The 18563-nt window shown below is 38.6% G+C and overlaps 1 protein-coding gene across 1 annotated transcript; it reads right to left on the bottom strand.

Annotated features, from left to right (window-relative positions):
• Positions 1-3053: 3053 nt before the first annotated feature.
• Positions 3054-12736, bottom strand: TDRD15 (tudor domain containing 15). Its single transcript, XM_056343622.1, is given in 13 exon segments — positions 3054-4291; positions 4293-4379; positions 4381-4734; positions 4736-5191; positions 5193-5673; positions 5675-5757; positions 5759-6215; positions 6336-6362; positions 6364-6521; positions 6523-7230; positions 7233-9325; positions 11194-11280; positions 12651-12736. Coding segments are annotated over 11 exon segments (5028 nt in total). The 5' UTR covers positions 9321-9325; positions 11194-11280; positions 12651-12736; the 3' UTR covers positions 3054-4162.
• Between the last annotated feature and the right edge of the window lie 5827 nt (positions 12737-18563).

The raw sequence follows: 18563 nt of genomic DNA, 5'->3' as shown, positions 1-18563 counted from the left end.
AAGCAAATAATCAGAAGGCAGTCTTGGGGTAGCTGTATAGTAATACCACATAGGTTCCAAACTGCTTGGGTAACACGTGACAGAAATACCAAATCCATGTAAGGATGTAAGACCAATGAAGAAAAAAAACATTTGGTAAAGGTTGTTTGTTTGGGAGAAGTATAGGTAAAGACAAGGCGGCACAGGGGCAGCAAAAAGGTAGACTGGGGGGCAGGAAAGTATATTATACCTTGTTCAAGCACCATTCCTACTGTGAAAGTGTGTCTGTCTATGGACAGTGGTGAAGCTGAACTCCAGATATTGGTCTGCCCCTAACAAAGCACACCCAAGCACACACATACAATCCTCTGTGGACACTAAAGGTAATTAAAAGCAACATCAGAGGCTCTTTTGATCCTTAAGTTTGCTTTTATGGAATAGATGATAATTTTTTAATTTCTTCATGTTCTGCATTCACGTTTAATTTCCTGTCTTTTTATGGCAAACTTTAAAAATCTTCACACATTAGGTTAGCACTGAAACCTGAACTTCTGCCTGAATGCCTAAACTTCTATGCTTCCTGGCCAACAAAAACATTCAATAACGAGTCAAGTTAGTTCAAAACTCCTGATTCACCCATCTTGTATCTCCAGGCAAACCTTTTCTTTCTCTACCTCTCTTCCTACATGAATCCTTAAGGATCTCAAATCTGCTTTTCTCAGGCCCACTCTGTCTGCTGGCTGAGCTCTGAACACCTTCTGGAGGTAGTACAAGGTAATTCCTAAGCCAGCCAGAATGGATCAGCAACATCAGCAAGAGGTATTCTTCTAGCAAGTAACATTGTGTGGTAAGCTACTAGAACTCAGGCATCTTATTGTACAGTTACACTACTTAAAGCTCCCTTGGGAAAACAAAATAGAAAAAAAGTTACACACACACACACATCCTTCCCTCCCTCCAAGTTATCATGTAAACTTTATGGAACATTATAGAACACTTAGAAACATAAAAACACCTACATAATCTTTTCCACACAGTTTAAATATTCAACAATGCACATCTTTAAATAACAGAACATGTTTCTCAAAGTAACTGCATACCAATCCAAAAAAAAATTTTAAGTAATGGCATTGCCTATCTGGCATGTAAGGCCTGGCTACCTATAGAGAGCACGCCAGTTAACTACCTCTGACCAGCACAAGGCATGTGAAGGTCAAGCACACCATGCATCTCATCAAGAAAGCTGTGCGGGCAGAAAGGTGGTGCTGTTTGTACAACATTCAAAAACCGACCTGGATTCGGTGCAGGAAAGATAGAACCTACTCCACAGCTGCTGGCCTAGAAGGCAAGGGTGACACCATCCCACTGAGGAACATGATTATTTAGCTTCAGATTTTTTCCAAAGCATTCACTAACCACAAAGGTCACAGAAAGGTTCAAAATTTTCGGAGTGACTTAGGCAAGAGAAGTTACACACAGAAGATAAGCATTTTATTATTCATAACAAAAAGGCAGAATACTGAATACATGAGTATACATGGGAACACTTTTAATTCCAAACAAATGCAACCAGTTCTCTTATCACTTTCATGGATTAAAAAATAAATAATCAAATAATCAATGGCACAGTATAAACAAATACAGAAATACAACCAAATGACAAACAGTAGTTCTCAATTGAATTGTACCAAATTAAAGTATGTTTTGCTCACAATTATCCTTGCCCAAAACCGCACACCTAAACTTTCAAATCCTAAATAGATGACAATTTCTTTCCACTACATTACAAGAAAAATATAATTACAGCCAAGGCTGGGCACAGTGGAAGTACACCAAAGACTACTAGGAATAAAATCCATAACCAGGCATCCCAGCAGCTTAAATCTAACAATCATAACATAACCTTGTAATGCACTTCTAAAAATCCGTATCAACAGTGCAACAAAAGACATTCTCTATACTTACAGGTGCAGCATAATCCTGAAAACACTTTCCATTATCTTGTTTTTACCTTAAGCACTTTGGGTATCAAACCATCAGAAAAGGAATTACTATCAGAAGCTAGGCTCATAATGAGTTGAAAATAAAACACACATTCATGCAAATAAGTCTAACATTTGCAATTTGCAGAACATAAAAAAGTACACACACAGCTGTTTATCTTTTCTTAATCATCTGTCATTTCTAGGCTCCATTTTGTAACATTAGGTAAGCAGTGCTCTACCACTACACACAAGTTAAAGCACAATATACCTTCAGTAGCAAAAAAAATAATTAAAATACGCAACTTCTGTATTAATATTACACCAACAGGACTAGCATTTAGGGTAGCCAGAGGATCTTTAAAAAGACAGACACCCAAGCACCGGCTGATCCAACTGAATGACAGCCAAAAGTCTGAGTCCGAGTTAGTTAACCCTTAAATGTCAGTGCCTCTACATAAAAATTAAGTATTACTTCGCACTACAATGAATGCAGCCCAGTCTTAAAGTTACCACTCAACATGAGTAATGTTGCACAGTAACAACCACTGCATGTTATCGTAACAGCAAGCAGTATGTCAAACTATTGACAAAGAACATGCCAGGTAAGCTTGTAATTTTAACTAGGAAAAACTTCAAATTCTGCAAAATAAAATGGTGCAATAAACTGTTAACATTCACAAATGTTTACAAGAAAAACTCCATTTATTCATTAATGTGTTAAGAAATTTTTATCTTCTGCATTTTCTGATTTGTTACTAATGGGCAACTTTCACTTGTACATAGAAAATATTTGCATGCTTTATGAATAATTCACTAGCAGAACTAACCTTGTACAGAACAGCTTGCATTGTCTTATCTCTTCTTTATTCAGATTTCCCGGACACGTGTGTCTCATTTACGAAAAAATAAATTCTGTTTTCCAGATAAAGCTTTCAGGTTTTCAAAGGAATTAAATATGATATGTGGGGGTGGGGGGGTGGGGGGTGGTGTTCTTAGACCTTATTTGAATACAGAGATGCATTAGATGTATTATCTATCATTAGAGTTGTATTTATTTTTTCATTTAAATTCAATCACAGGACACATAGAGAAACCCCCCCACTCACTTCAGGCTTCATCATGCTTTATCTTATGTCCAAACAACTGAGGAAGGAGGCAGGGGGGAAAGTCAGTCAGAAAAACATCTGAATGTTTCCCTTCAAGATACAAAATGCATGGAGAAAAGTTCCTTTCTTCATTTTGACAGATGGGTGGGGCGGACAGAAGAGAGAAATCATGTACACTCAACAGAGAAAAACCCCCAATTGTGATGCAACTTGGATACAAGGATAACCTTGAGACAGGTCGCTAGCAATTTTACACCATGAGCTAACTGCAAACAACTTAGTGGCTGTCTCTCCCATAAATGCAAATTCAAGTTTTTGGCTTATTGTTAGCCAACTTCTTCCTAACAAGAGAAAAGATACACAAGAACTTTGGAATTTGAAGCACAGAGAATATGCTTGGTATCTTTGTTTTCTTAGCATCCAAACCAAGGAGGAGGCAACACCACCGTAAACCAAATGCTACTGCAAATGAAGTTTTATATAAATACATACATAAGTTATACAAGCACCCTGACAAAAAGATTTGCCAAAAACACGATTGTCTAAATAAATACAACAAGCAGTCCTGGAGGGAAAAACACTGAGAGCAGTATCTGTATGTTTGGGGGTTTTTTAATGCATTGAAGTACCTTCCTAACTGCAGTCTACTTATTACTCAAATAATTCTTCTGATAGTATCTTCATGCTGTTTAGACTATGAAACCGCAGAATCACAAGCCTGAACCAGTGCTTCTGGTAGCAGATTTACTCTGTACTAAGTAAATTTTACTTTTCTTATCATCACAATGCTGAGAAAAACGAACTTTTTCACAGAATTGTCCACCTTTTGCAGTTTTTCTTTTCTGTCGCTGTTATATGAATTCAGATCCTTTGGTCAACAATATTCCAGCACCCACTTCGATAAGTCTACCCACTGGTAGACTTCCTTATTTGAAACTTTTATCACAGACAGTCCTACACTTTGGATACTTTCTTTGTTTCACTTCTGTCACCAAAATAACAAGTTTTTGTCATAATCTGGTTCACAAAAGGAACAACAGTAACTACAATTTGGACACTGAGGCTACAAATGTTTTTTCTGATTTAATTCTGTCAACTGGGATGAGGCAGAGTACTTCTAGAGTAGACTGTATGGCCAGCAGCAATTAAGGCATGAGCTAGATTGTTCTCCTTGCACAGAACATTCACGTCTAATTTCATTTCAGGGCCATAGCATCTAAAAATGGAAGATCAGATCTGGTTTACTAAGAAGCTTCTGAAACAGAAGTTCAGCTTCATCACTCCAGTATTCCCCCTTGGCAGGAACTATTATCATGTAAAAAGCAAGAGTGTGCCAAGTGCGGTAAAACAGTCACACTTTCTGGAGTAAGTTTAAGTTTATGAATATCAGAGTAAGGGATGCTCTTAAGAAAGTCATAATCAATAAATGCAAGAACAACAGACTGACTTGTTAATTCATTAATTTCTGCCCTGTTCCACTGTGCTTCCAGTCCAAACCTGATCAAGCAGATAGCACCAGGAGCCACAAGTTCTTTTGGCAAAGCTGCCAAGTTGTCAGGAAGGTCAGACAGCAGCAAGGACAAGTTTTGCATGCAATCAAATAAGACTTCAAACTGCATGCAGAAGTTTGAAGGATCAGTAACTGCAGTTGCAAACCCAGGATAACCTTCTGCCACTCTGCAGTGCCCATGTGATTGAATTTACCTTGAATGATATATCAGACTCCTTACAGTCTTTATTACTGCATTTTTCTGGTCCAACAACAGTCCAACAATGACTTAAGAGGTGGTTAGAATACTCCTAAAGCAGAACTTTTCCTATTAAAATATCTAATTCCCAGATTTGGGAGGATTCCAAATACCTTAAAAACAAGATCCTTATTTCATGATTCAGGAGTGCATTTACTACATGGGCAAATAGAGTTTTCTTCACTTTTTTAAACCAAACACAGTTACAAAACACAGCTTGTTTAGGAATACTTTTAATCTTGTCACTGAGCACCTTTGCTTTGTTTAAGGGCACCATCTCACACCTGCCATAATACATGAAAAAAACGAGCATTAACTTCTCCCTGACTAACTTCTTTATCACTTTTGATCGATACCACCTAAAAGTTCTTTTCGGATTTTGTCATGCAGTCCAATCCTTCTTCAATGTCATCCACTCCAAGCAAATCACTTCTTTGTGCTTCTTTGGCAAGCATTACATTTAACTCATGTAATATTTGCAAATTTCTAAGTAACTGCACGTGACATTCTCCACTCTCTGAAATATTAATTACTTCTACTCCTTCTACCTGTCCAGAAATTAGATCTTGAGAAAGGACATTTAAGGATGTTTTGGAAGTATTTTTCATCCTAACAGACTTAGTTTGACTTAAACCATTCCTAGCCTTTCTATCTCAAGGATTACCATTATTAACCAGAACATGTTTTGGCCTATTTTCCTGACTACGCATTCTGTTTTGCCACCTTGTACTGTCTTTTCTCTGCAGAAGGCCATTAGACAACTTCCCATCACAATTTACTTCTATTTCCCATTGCTCTCCATGTTGCTTTAAGAACTTGCAAGCAACTGGCTTGTTAGCTCTTTTCTTTACAAAATTGGTTAGTCCAGCTTTCACCAGGAACACTTTTTACTCTAAGGAAACAATGAACACTGAGCCTTGGCAAAGTTAAGAACTTTTTTCTGAATCCTGTAGATTTCTGAAGGACCTACAACTGCCACATTACCATAGTCAATAAGGTCTACCTCAAAGGAGTTTCCTGATTTCAGAGTTTTAATAACTGCTCTATAGTAAAAACAATCGGTGTCATGCTCTCCAACAATGAGATCTCCTACCATGAGCTCATCTAAGCAATTTTCATGACCTATATTCACCATGCTTTCACTTAATTCTTTTGCTAGTTGTATTATTAAGTTTTCATCCTCTGCAAGCTGAACATAGAAACCTGATGAACTATTCACATGAGAAATATACCCTGCTACTTCAGAATTCACCTGAATATCACGTTGAGGAAGACTGATTAATTTAGGTGTATTTTCATTACGCCTTTCCTGCTGACCCATATAATTTAGACTTTCATTATGAGATTCAGGGAGAGCATTTACAGTTACTTCCTTTGAATCTAAAGCAGGATGACAGAGTTAGTGAGAAGCAGACTCTCCACCCAGAGGTTCCTCCCTGTACTCCAGAACAGCACTGACAGCATTTCTAAAACCTGGTCCTTCACTGTCCTGTAAAGTTTCAGTGTTTCAATTAAGCTGACAATAGAATTCTGAAGGACTATATGCGAGTTATACAAACCTCCTCCTCACTTCCAATTTTAATATTAAAAGATGAGTAGCAAAAGCTGTACAGAGAACCCAAAGATGCAAGGCTTCTCAGACCAATACATTCAGACTGGGTGACACCATGTTCTCTGAGGAATTCCTCTGCGCTAATCAATGGAGTCTGTCTGTAAGTCAACTATATTGCATAAACAGTTGGGGCTTACAAGAACAAGAGCATAAATTATGCAAGTCAGTGGTCCTCCAGAAGCAGAATTGAAGTCTTTAAAATGCCTACACATTTCTTCAGACCAATTAAGCGAGTCAAATCGTAAAGGTACATTTTTAAGTCTACACCTAAATGCTTGACTTTCCAGAGTTAGAAAATCTGGGAGTACAGCCTGAAGGTCTTTAAGTAAAACTCTTTCCCAATAACCACAGTCTACAAAAATCACATCAACTTCGTCTGTGGATACCTGCTGCACAACCATTTCTCTGTACCACTTCCCATCTTTGGGGCATTTAACAATCTGTCCTGTTTTGTAAGGACTGGTATGTTCTTTATAGCAAGTCTGAATTTGTTCCATTAAGTTATTTAGCTTTGGTAGTTTGCTTTGCAACTGACATGAAAAGTCTGCTGGGGAAACCATGCAAGAACACACTACTTCAAAAACAGCTCCTGATTTAAACACAAGTTCTTTATAAAATAAATTCTCCTCACATACCAATTTACATGTTTTAGAGAGAGCACCTTTTCCAAAACATGGCAGCACAACAGATTTTCTCAGCGATAAAGGCACACTTAATGATTTTTTCTTCTGAAATCCTTCTCCATTTCCAGATACCTTACTTCTACCAAAATTACAGATGCTCTGTGCATTTACTTTTTTTTTTTTTTCTTATATTTGCAGATATTTAGGTCTTTACCTTTTTTTGCCACATTTAGAACAGAATCTTGCATCTTTTCCCAGTACTCGGCATATCCAGCTTGAACCATACATGTGGCCACATTCCTTTGCCTCAAACCATCCTTATACTGTGCCTGAACAATATATGTGTTGTTTTGCCTTCCAATGACATGAAGCAGCAGTAATTTGTTAAATACAATTTCTCTGAAGAAATCAATTTCCTTTTTAACCCACACCTCATCCACAGGAAACGTGCAAGCAAGTTTACAACACATAGCTAAAGCTGGTAAATCAGAGAACTGAGGAAGCAATGTTTTCACATCGTAACAGGGTACTGTATCTGTATTTCCAAAATCCAGAAAATAAATAGTAATGTTTACACGAAGCACTTCAGTGACAACACCCCGATAATACTGCATATCTTTGCTATACCGGGCACAGCACAGCAGTCCAGGTTCTGGGTTTTTAAGGACCATTTCATCAACTCCACACTGGTTATATGTGTCTGCAATATCTTTCATCAAGGCTTGAAATTCATTCTGATATTCACATGTTTGAATCCAGAAGTCAGATGGATTTATGACATATACCACAAAAGCAGTATGAAAAGAATTCATTTGCATTTCTACTCTTCTGCAGTGGCTTGACAAAGAAATATTCCTTTCAGGTAAGCAGCTTTTTGTATGTTTATTTCCCGTACAATTCTTAAATGAATTGTACCTCTCATGACATGGTTTGTCGTTTACAGCAATACTTGTGATGTTTGTTTCCGGAAGTGAGACACACGATGCAGCTGCCTCATTCTTTTTTTCTGGATGCTTAGTATTGATTCCCTGATTTAGATTTTGCAGCGTAATATAATACAAGCCTTTAATGTTATCGAATAAATCAACAAGGGCACACACAGAAGTCTGTCCTATCAAGGCCTGTGTAAGTTCTTTCAGCTGAATTTTTTTAACTGTTTCATCCTGACTACCAAAACAAGACAGCGCACATGGAAATGAAATCATTGGTAATGCCATGAACTCTACTTTAAGTTTCTGAACACAACTAGATGGCACAGCTTCAATATTGCCAAAATCCATAAACCAGACTTCCACGCAGCCAGAGAGAACCTCTTTTATCACTCCCCTATGCCACTGTCCATTTTGCCTTTTGGCAGCACAGAGCAGCCCTAAACTTTCAGAAGAGTTATTTTCTCTACTGATAGCTTCATAGTACAAATGCATAGCTCCTGTCAAACCTTCCAGTTCTTTCTGCCATTTCTGCATCTGACAGTAAAATTTATTCGGGCTTACTGCAACAGTTATTTTTACAATTTCTTTACTGCCGACAGGTAGATGTGGAAAGAGATCACCTGGAACTGGCCAAAAAACTGTTGGTTTCTCAGAATCACTCATAGTAAGCGACTCCTTAACTGGATACTTCTGTTGCAACAATTGTGGCACTCTCTTACAAAGCATTACTTGGGGAAATGCTCTTAACATTTCTACAATAAAACAAAATGAATCTCCATCAATAAATTTTCCTAACTGCAGTTCAAGAACATCACTAATGATCTTTGGCACTTCTAGAATAAACAGCTGGCATGGCGTAACAGCTTTCACATGACCTGTAATCTGTACTCCTACCAGAGATGAAAAATAGTTAACAGCTTTTGGACCCCATTTTTCTCCAAAAGGAAGTATGTTTGCAAAAACACCTGAAACCACCTTTGGAGGCAGCTCAAACAATTCATCACAAGCACATGCAAGATGTGTTTCTCCAACAACTAGCACCTGCCCAGTGTCTATAAGAAAAGCCTTGCAGTTATTCTCTCTCTTTTCCAGAACTCTTCCCCTATGCCATCTTCCTTCTGTGTCTTCCACCAAACAAGACCCACCAACATAAACATTATCTCTTACTTTGAATACACGCTGTATTTCATTTTGAAGTATGTAATAGTCAAGCTCACATCCTGCCTTGTATTGTTGACCCTGGAACACTATAACCAAGCATTCGGAGTGGCATTCTACTTGAGTGATTGTCAGATTCACATCTTCTATGTTTGTTGAAGGCGTCAGAGAGACCATCCTGTCTGCAAAGAGAAGGCATAAGATCAGCCTAGCCTGGTAATTTTCCTTTTTATTTTTGTCAAGTAATTATTTACATGAAAGTTGTTTTCAAAATGCTTTAATACATTGTTACACTTCTGGTTAAAACACATACTAAACATTTAACAACCTCATGTTCTTGCGCAACTGCGATACCCTTGACACAATTTTCTTTAGAAGGACTTTTTCAGATAACACCTGAACATTAGAATTCCTCTTGTGGCTACAGACAAATTTTACCACTTGAGAATAATTTGTAATCAGAAACTTGTCCTCAGAGTAAGACAGAGTTAAAGATTATAGAGAAAATGGGGGGGGGGGGGGGGGGGGCGCAGTGGCGGCAGACAGACACACAGGGATGTGGAAAAGGACAGGACAGATGACCAAGATAACTATTTCTCAAAGAAAACAAAAGAGCAGAAAGCCATTAACGCCATTTATACAATCTCAGTTCATCTCACAAATGTTACTTACATGCAGTAAATTTAACTGCAGATCTCTCCAAAGGAGATCCAACTCAGTGTTTCATTGCACTGAACTTGCAGTTACAAGGAGAGTTTTACCTGCAAAAGTACTTTCAGCCTGGTTTTCTCTTTCTTTTTAATATGCAAATGACAAAGGTCTCCTCCCCTACCACCCTGCTTTTTCTGCATAAATCACTTCTTCAAATCAGTAACATCTTGTAGCTGTTGTGCTTTACTGTTTACCTAATCTGGCTATCTACACACTACCAAGTATAGCTGTAGCATATTTTAAGTTTTCATAATTGCAAGGACATACAGAACACATTATTTATGTCCAACACTTCTGCACTGGTGCGTTTTGTACTGTCTCAACACTCCCAGCTCTGACAGTTTAAGTATCCTTGAACCCTTCAGATATTTCTCTGACCTTCATCTCTAATCTAGTCTTCAAGATCAGCTTCCAGTTCCATTTAAATTTGTCAATGGATCTGTTACCGCACATTGTTTGAAAAGGCTATGCATGCCATAATTTAACCAAATAATTCCATGAAATGAACTGCTGTCCTAACAAAGTAATTAGGCTAGACAACACCTATCAAATGTGCAGACAGTAGATAAATACACAAGGCTAAACTCGACAAAGCATATGCTTGATTTATGATTTTTTTTTTTTAAAGCTGAAAGTGAATATTTCAGTTTCAACTACAAGTTATTATGGCAAGCCCTTCCTCAGCCTGCAAAAAATCTTCAACAGAACCGCCAGGATAGTTTTTTCACAAGCATACATGAACTAGCTGGGGATCATACAATCTGTCTTCAGAATAAATATTGATCCCTATCATTTCAGTTCCACAGAAAATAAAAATGAATAAGTAAATAAGTACTCCTACTGTAAATCTTACCAGAACATCTTAGGCGGGAAGAGGAAGGATACAGGACTTCTCTAAAACAAACAAACAAAAAACCACCCACAAAACCAGAAACGACAACTGAAACTACTAAACACTCAAAAACCTCCCAGTAAAAGCAGTACCAAATCTAGATCTGCAAACACCTGCTTAAAACAAGCCCCTCTGTTTTTCACTTTTCCCTGGAATAAAATAGAAGCCTAAATTCTGGGGTTTTTTTAATAGAAGAAAACAGCTTTCAGGGAAGGCTTCTGTCTGCCTGGAAGAAGCATCTGATCATCACTTTTAAAGGTGCACCACTAATGCTATGGGCACCTTTTCTTTTTTTCCTCTTTTTAATTGAAACAAAGCCCTAGTTACAGGAGGAACACATAACAAATCAACTTGTGCATCAACATCTGCCTGCCCATTGTCACAGCCTACAGCATCACACAAATAGCCACATATCTACAGTTTACAAAATAGCCTTTTTTTACTCACCTATACACGGTTCAGACTTTTCATTCAAAACACACCTTCAGAAACCTCAGCCCTCTTGTTAAGAGCTCTGCAACTCTACAAGGAAAGCTGACAGAAAAAAATCATTAGAAAAAAGTAAACTAAGTTATTGTACTGTTACAGATTTGCTAATAAGTTAATTGACTTGATTTTATAAAATCATTTTTTAATACAAATATAGAAAGATAAGAAATATATTTTAATGAAACTTGTAGCTGCATAGTAAAAGCTGCTATGAAATCCTTTGTACAGTCCTGTACCAAGGCCAGAAGAATGGGCTAGACAGAATCATTGTTTATAACTTCGGTAACAAATTTGGGTTTTACAGATTTCTTTGTATTTGACTAGTCTTCTGTCTATAGAAAGTGTATTGAAATGTCAGAATATAGAATTAATGGGAACTGGGGAGAGTTGACTGGAACAACTTGTAGTTACCTGCCAAGAAACCGTGAACTTTAGTAAAAGGTAATTCTGGCAGGGGGAGTTCGCGACCACCGACTCATATACCACCTACCCAAATCGTACCCCAGACCCATTTCTAGACTTTTCCAACCTTTACTGCTCAGAATCGGATATGGGAGGAGTGTATGTTAATGATTTTCAGGAAATATTATTATGCATACATGTTTAATGAATATGTATGAATAAGTTCTATATATGGTGTATGACTCTGAAGCTCGGTGTGCGTTGATCGTGAGAGGACTCACTCACGCACCCGGCCGTCAATAAAGAAGTATCTGCTCATCTACGTCACATTGGTGTCGATAAGTTCTTCATTCCGAGATTTCAGTGCCAGTACTACTTTTAAATCATCCTCCTGCCCATCGAATGCACCCTGGAAGTTTTCCACATGCCGTTTAATTATGTTCAAGATTTAAAAAAAAATCATTACAAAACTGAATCCACCTTCCTAAAACCATGATAAGGCCATTCTTCTTTCACTGCAGCTCAAAAAAGCCATCAGTCAGAACACTACACAGATAACCTACCACCTACTTTCTAGGCAAGAACAGCAATACATTTATCTTTGTTTGCAATGCTTCAACTATCAAAATCTATACTCTCTCACTCTACTATACAAACTTACAGCACAACAACAGAGCTTTTAAATACAATCAAATGCAAGACACAAGCGACAGCTTAAGGTACCTTTACCACCCCCCCAAAGCAGCAGCTCTGACCGGGGCTGTTTGACACCCCAAGCCGCGATCGCCTGCGAGGAGCTGGGCTCCACCCGGCAGCGCTCGGATCACCGGATGGAGGCTGCCACCGCCAGGCGAGACCCCAAAGCGAAGGCAGCCATCCTTCGGCGGCAGCAGCAGCTTCCTCACCACTCACAAGCGCGAAAGCGACATGCGAGAGCCACAAACACCACAGCAGACTACTTCACACCACCGCAACACCGAGCCCAACAGCCTACCAGCGCTACCAATGCTCACCCATCGCTGGCAAAATGGCGGCGCGAAAGCACGCTCTCGCACGCCGTGCAGCAGCACGCCTGCGCTCTGGCGCCACTGGAGGCGTAGAGGCCCTCAGTGTGGGGGCGGGGCTTAAGGTTGATTGGCGGGAGCGCGCGGGCCGCACCCAGCCAATCGGCACGGCTCAGGGGTGGAGGTGCCGCCCACACCGGGGGCTGAGGGCGGGAGGGCGATGTGGTTGGGCTGGGGCCGCGGCCGCGGTCCTGCCCGTCGGGGTGCGGGCGGCCTGGGCGGGCCAGGGCTGGCCCGGGGCGGGTTTCTTTCGTGCTGTGATTTCTTTCATTTGACTGTTTGGGGGTGGGGGCGTGTGTTCCTTTGTGTTTGTATTTTGTAGCCGTCTGTTATTTATAAGGTAGCCTCTAACCTTTGTATAAACTGTGGGTCACTGAATCTTTGGAGCTACTTAAAGGTGGTTTGAGAACTCGTACTCTTTCCCGTTATTAGGAAGAAATTATCCGTGCTGGGAGGATTACATCTTTACAGGGTGCAAAATGCTGCCCTAATTGCTTTTGTTTTTTTTTTTTTTTTTGTGGGGTTTTTTGTTTGGTTTATTTTTTGTATGATGGGTGTGCAGGGAGCAGGGTTGGTTGGTTTTGAGTTTTTTTGTGTTTTTTTTGCTAAGAATATAATCTTGGTGAGGTGGTCACAATCAGAAAACTTGGTATAAAGTATAGTTCTACAAATATCAGCATATTCTGGTATATCTATAACTGATTTTGCTCTTTAGCATGAGTTCAGGTGTGTATAATAATTTATAAGGGCTCACTTCGAATTTTTACTTTTTTTTTTCCCCTCTGGTCAGGATTGCCATATCATAGTTACGCTTTGCAAAGTTGGGAGTGATAAAAACTGCTTTTGCAATTCTTGGAGATAGTAGTAATCTATTATGTTGAAGTCTGCATAATACACATTTAAAGGGGTATTATAGCTACTTGAATTAACTCTAAAATTTACAAGAGCTCATTTGATTTTGTAGGTAAGCAGTCATGTTTGTCACAGTCAAGATTTTTGTAAGAGCTACTCAGAACAAAGGTTGTGCTGATATACCTTTACCTTTGTATTTCTGGACAAAATGCCTGGTTTATTCTTGCATTCATCTGTTGGCCAACATAATTCCAGTATTGGCAGATTACCTCGGAAAACTGAGTTTTGCCTGGTCCGTTTACTTCTTTAATGGAAAATAACAGTGTACCTATTCATTCTGAACTGTAAAGTTGTTTACTTTCTTCCATAATGTAATGCAGTAATGTCCTGTGTACTCCCTCTATACCCTTGCCTTTCCTTTTTGGACTCGGACCTTCTCAGCTTTTTTGGTTTTTTCCCTCCTCCCTAGGTAACAGTAGTATGCATAAGGCTCTAGACATACATACTTCTCTTTAAACAACTCCTCCAGCAGGCCTTTTCACAGAAAGCATCTCACCCTCAACAAGTACCTCTTACAGAAGGTACAAACTTCAGGAAACTTCTCAAGTCTTAGTCTGTAACATAAGAAGTCTGGGATGGCAAGTGATTGATCAGCTTAGTATATGCCACACTTTTTTTCTTTTTATATGAATTTTTACCTGAGATGCTGTATCTTCTGTTGGCATACCGCCTGGGCTTAAATGGGCTCTCTTTTATTAAAAGAGTATTTTCTAAATTTACATTTCCTTGAGCATGATCGTATTACGAGAGAGCTGTTCTAAAGAGATGGACATCTAGTGTATCTAAACATTTTGGAGAACCCTACAAAACACCTGAGCATACTTGTGTCACTTCTAATAAAAAGATAGGATACTGCTATATTTAGCATTAGTAATAGATGGATGAAAACCTCGTTATACTGAAATTTTCCCTTCCCCAAGCTGTTTTGAAGCTCTGACTAATTTTGTATTTGTAGTTTTACTTTGTGGTGGGTGATCAGATTTCACATTCATAGAAACTCCATTAGTCTAATTAGGTAGAGTTATGTAAGAATGGACTTCATCAGTGCCGTATTTATAGCAAGGAAAGATAATATCAAATATTCTAAAGAACTTGCATTCTTGCAAGATTAAAAACCGCAGACAAATCTAGAACCCAAGGTAGGTGTCTTGGCATCCTTTACAGTGTGAAGGGAGAGGGCTGCCTCAGAATGGCAATTCAGAAGACTCAGGTACTACATAAGGGGCACTCTTTAATAGGAGTACTAGATACTACAAAGGGATGTGGGGTGTGGCAATGTTTTTCCCTGTAATTTAGGCTGAACTCAATCCTGTTCTGACTACAACCCAAAACTTATTCCTGAACTGCTTTTTTAAAGGCAGCAAGACCTACATTTTTTCCTACTGAAATTGCAGCGGTGATGGCAGCTGCAATATAATAATCTTATGGTTAGAGCAGTCAGATTCTTGCAGCGTGAGTGAGTTTAAAATGTGTACCACTTCTCTGCACTGTGCATTAACCTTGGGCAGTGACGTGTGGTGGAATACAGTATGTCCCTCTTGGTTTAAGTTGTGCTACAGTGGGGTAGGGGAAAGGAAAAAAGAAGGCATGACCAGGCAATCTGTCAGGGCCCATCGGATGCTCAAGCTTTCTCACCTTTTTCTGGAAGGAAAGAAGAGGGTTTTTTGCTGGTTATGCCTTTGTAACAGAATTTCTTTGCAATGTATATCACTTCAGCCAGTGAAGATATGTCTTTTCTGACATTTTGTGGGGGGTTTGGTACATCTTTGGTTTACTCCAGAGCTGTACGATTTTGGGGTTTTTTTATTCCCCACCCCCTACTCCCCAGGGTTAATACCTAACTGGAAGGTACGCATAAAGCACTGCCAGATCTCAGAAGCAAGCTTCTCCAACAACATTTGAGATATGAGAAGTCACTATAGGTCATTGTAAGTATTCAGGAAGCACATAACAGCCGAAAGGAGAAATAGCAGTGTTGTGATATCCCAGAACATCCCTTTAATGTACTTCAGCAAACTTGTAAAACCTGTTCAGTATTTATATTTGAATTGCAAATGTTTTAAAATATTGGTGAAACTACATGTTGCACATTGATTAATACTAAATCTCAAGAGATTTTCCTAGCTTTGTTTACTGTGAGTTTTCATCTTTTCCACTTTATTGATCCTTACCAATTTTGTTTTGCTGTTATTCCCACAAAAAGCTATGTTTTCCTTCCTTGTCATTACTGTGAGGAAGCCATTAAATATTTTTGCCATTTTATCCAGTATGGAAGATTAACAAACTCTAGTAAGTTTATTTATATTCCATTGACAGACATAAAATACAATTGAAAAAGTGTTTTGATGTGTGAGGCTTTATTCTCTTCACGCATCTAGCTCCTAAATGAGCCTCAAGTTGTTCTTTGTCTGTATCAAGATTATGAACAAGGTGGTACTTCATCTGTTCCAAAATATGTCTCTCTATGTCCACTCAGGATTTTTTTTTCATCAGGAAGATTTTGCTATGACTCTTTTATAGGCCTTAAAAATAGTTAATGAAAACTTAAAACTTTTCACTAAACAAGGCTTCTGTGCCCATGGGATGAAGTAGCTGTTTATCTCCTTTTTTATTCTGTAAGAGGTGATGGTCTGTTTCCAAGTTTGACTGCTTTCAGTACACTTCCATGTCAAATTTATTGTGAAGGAATGGGTACTAGTTTTCCATATAGATTCCAGTGTAGTATAAAGAAAGTGAAAGTATTCTCCTGCTACAGTTTATCAGAACACCATAAATGAAGCTCTACTGCCAGCTGCCTGCCAGGAGGTAGAATATAGCACTGTGTGAGTGAGCACCTGTGTTGAAACCAGATAATGAGGAAATAATCACAGTTCTAACTAACTTCCAACACTTATGAAAATTGATTTTGAGGGAGGGAGCATAAGACAACACTATCCTTTGTTGTAAAAATTAAGGGGGATACTGAAACATATTTCCCAAAGGATGGCTTTTGGATAACATGGTTGTTCATCTCCCTGTCTAGACACTAACAGTAGTCTGAAGCCTTCTTAAAGTATTCTTGGCAGGTGGTAAATGTGTATTTGCTTGGATTTGAGCAGTGGAAGAAAAAAAAATTTGCAAAACATTGTAATCGGTAAGATACCATGTGAAAAAAAGGAGAGGAATTATCAGCATCTTGTCTTCGGTTTTGGTTTTAAAAGAGAAGTGGGACTCAGTAAATTCCTTGGGCGGGAAAAAAAAATAATTGGGTAACCACGTACCTCCAAGGAAGGCTCAGATTACAAGAGGATGGAAGTATCTCCCCAGTGGAAGAACAGTGAAGGGTTTAAGACTTAATCTTCTCCTTAATGTTTCCTTCCTGGGTGACTAGATAGCAGAATGCTCATGATACCAATAAGCACTGTATGCTGACTGGAATGAATCCCATTCTGAAGCGCCTGACTTTCACGAAGAATTATGTAGAGATCATAAATGCTTTGATTCCACATGGGGAGAGAATGACGATTCAACAAAGCGTATCCTACTTTTAATCCCCAACACTGTTATGGGATCTGCCCTTAGCATTGCTAAGATTGTTTCTGAATACTGATATAAAACTGTTACTAATATAGGTAAGTCTTACACTTTTTCATTTCTAAGAAGGTCACACTGTCATAACGAAGTACTTTGAAATTGTCTCCTATGGGGTTTGATTAGTCATGGCATGCTGAAGTGTAACGGGCATAGGAATTTATGCTCTGTGGCTTAGTTCCACCCCTCTCCAGTTTGTCTTGGGCAAACCTGAAAATACATGATTAAAAATGTATGATTTTTGATTGCCAGAAATGTTTTTATTGCATGTAATGAAATTGTTTTTCTAAAAGATAGCGCAGCATTCCTTCTAAGAGCATTTGTTTGTCTTTTAAATAAATAGCTTTGAAAGGAAAGATGCGTGTAACACAGAAGTACAAGTGAGTGGCAACAGCAGAAACACAGGATTTCTCAAAGTTCTAAAAATGAAGAGTGAAAGCACCTCTACCTAAGATAAAACTTACAATAAATGGCTTATCTTTTCCAGCTGAGGTGAGCCTAGATCTATTGTTTGAATGAAAACAATTACATTAGAGATAGTAGAATGATGTGATTATTTTCATATCCACTACCTTTTCCTGGAAAAAAAATCAGTCTCTTCAGAACCTTCCACACTGCAAAGATCTGTATGACACTTATAATGCTTTTTTTTTTTTCTCCTGAAGTCAGTCCAAAAGGTTTGTTGGCTTTTGTAGTAGTCGGCAAACTTGAAAAACAACGAGACTCAAAATAGTCATCTCAAAACCAAAGATAGTGCACTTTTTCCTACTTTGTCTGTCGAAGTGTGTTCCGAACGTCGCCTTAGTGTTTCTGTGAAGGCGAGCGGCAGCCGCTAGGTGGCAGGAACAACCACAAGTTCAGCTGGGTGCTGGGAAATGCGCCCGTGTTACTTCAGTAGAAGGAAGGAGCGCAGGAGTGATTAATTCACAGGAGTGATTAATGCAGTCTGACCTGTAATGAAATATGAGGGTGGGTATGCTGTGGAGTTTCACTAGAAGGGTCGTCACATTTATCACACTGTCTGAAACCACTGTAATTGGCTGACCTGAATTAAGTCTTGAAATATTTTCAGTCTATTTACACTACCTATTTACTCAATATGCGGTCAAAATTTCATTTCAAATGTTTTACTAGATCCTCTTCAATCTTACCACAACTATATTTTAATTGTGTTAATATCATCACTTATATGAAATTAGTCATTAACTTGGCAGCTTACATATAAAAAAGAAGAGGGTAGAAACAGCTTTTACAAAATACTTTCAACAGTAGACAATAGTTATTATTGCTTCTTAAAATACACATTGCCCATTTCAGTGGCAATAGGTGTTAGAGCAGAGAGAAGATATGCCCCTTGCATCAGAAGATATGCCCATTTTA

This window comes from Falco biarmicus, chromosome 6 (assembly GCF_023638135.1).
Source record: "Falco biarmicus isolate bFalBia1 chromosome 6, bFalBia1.pri, whole genome shotgun sequence".
Taxonomy (NCBI): Eukaryota; Metazoa; Chordata; class Aves; order Falconiformes; family Falconidae; genus Falco; species Falco biarmicus.
This window is presented reverse-complemented; position numbering and strand designations above follow the sequence as displayed.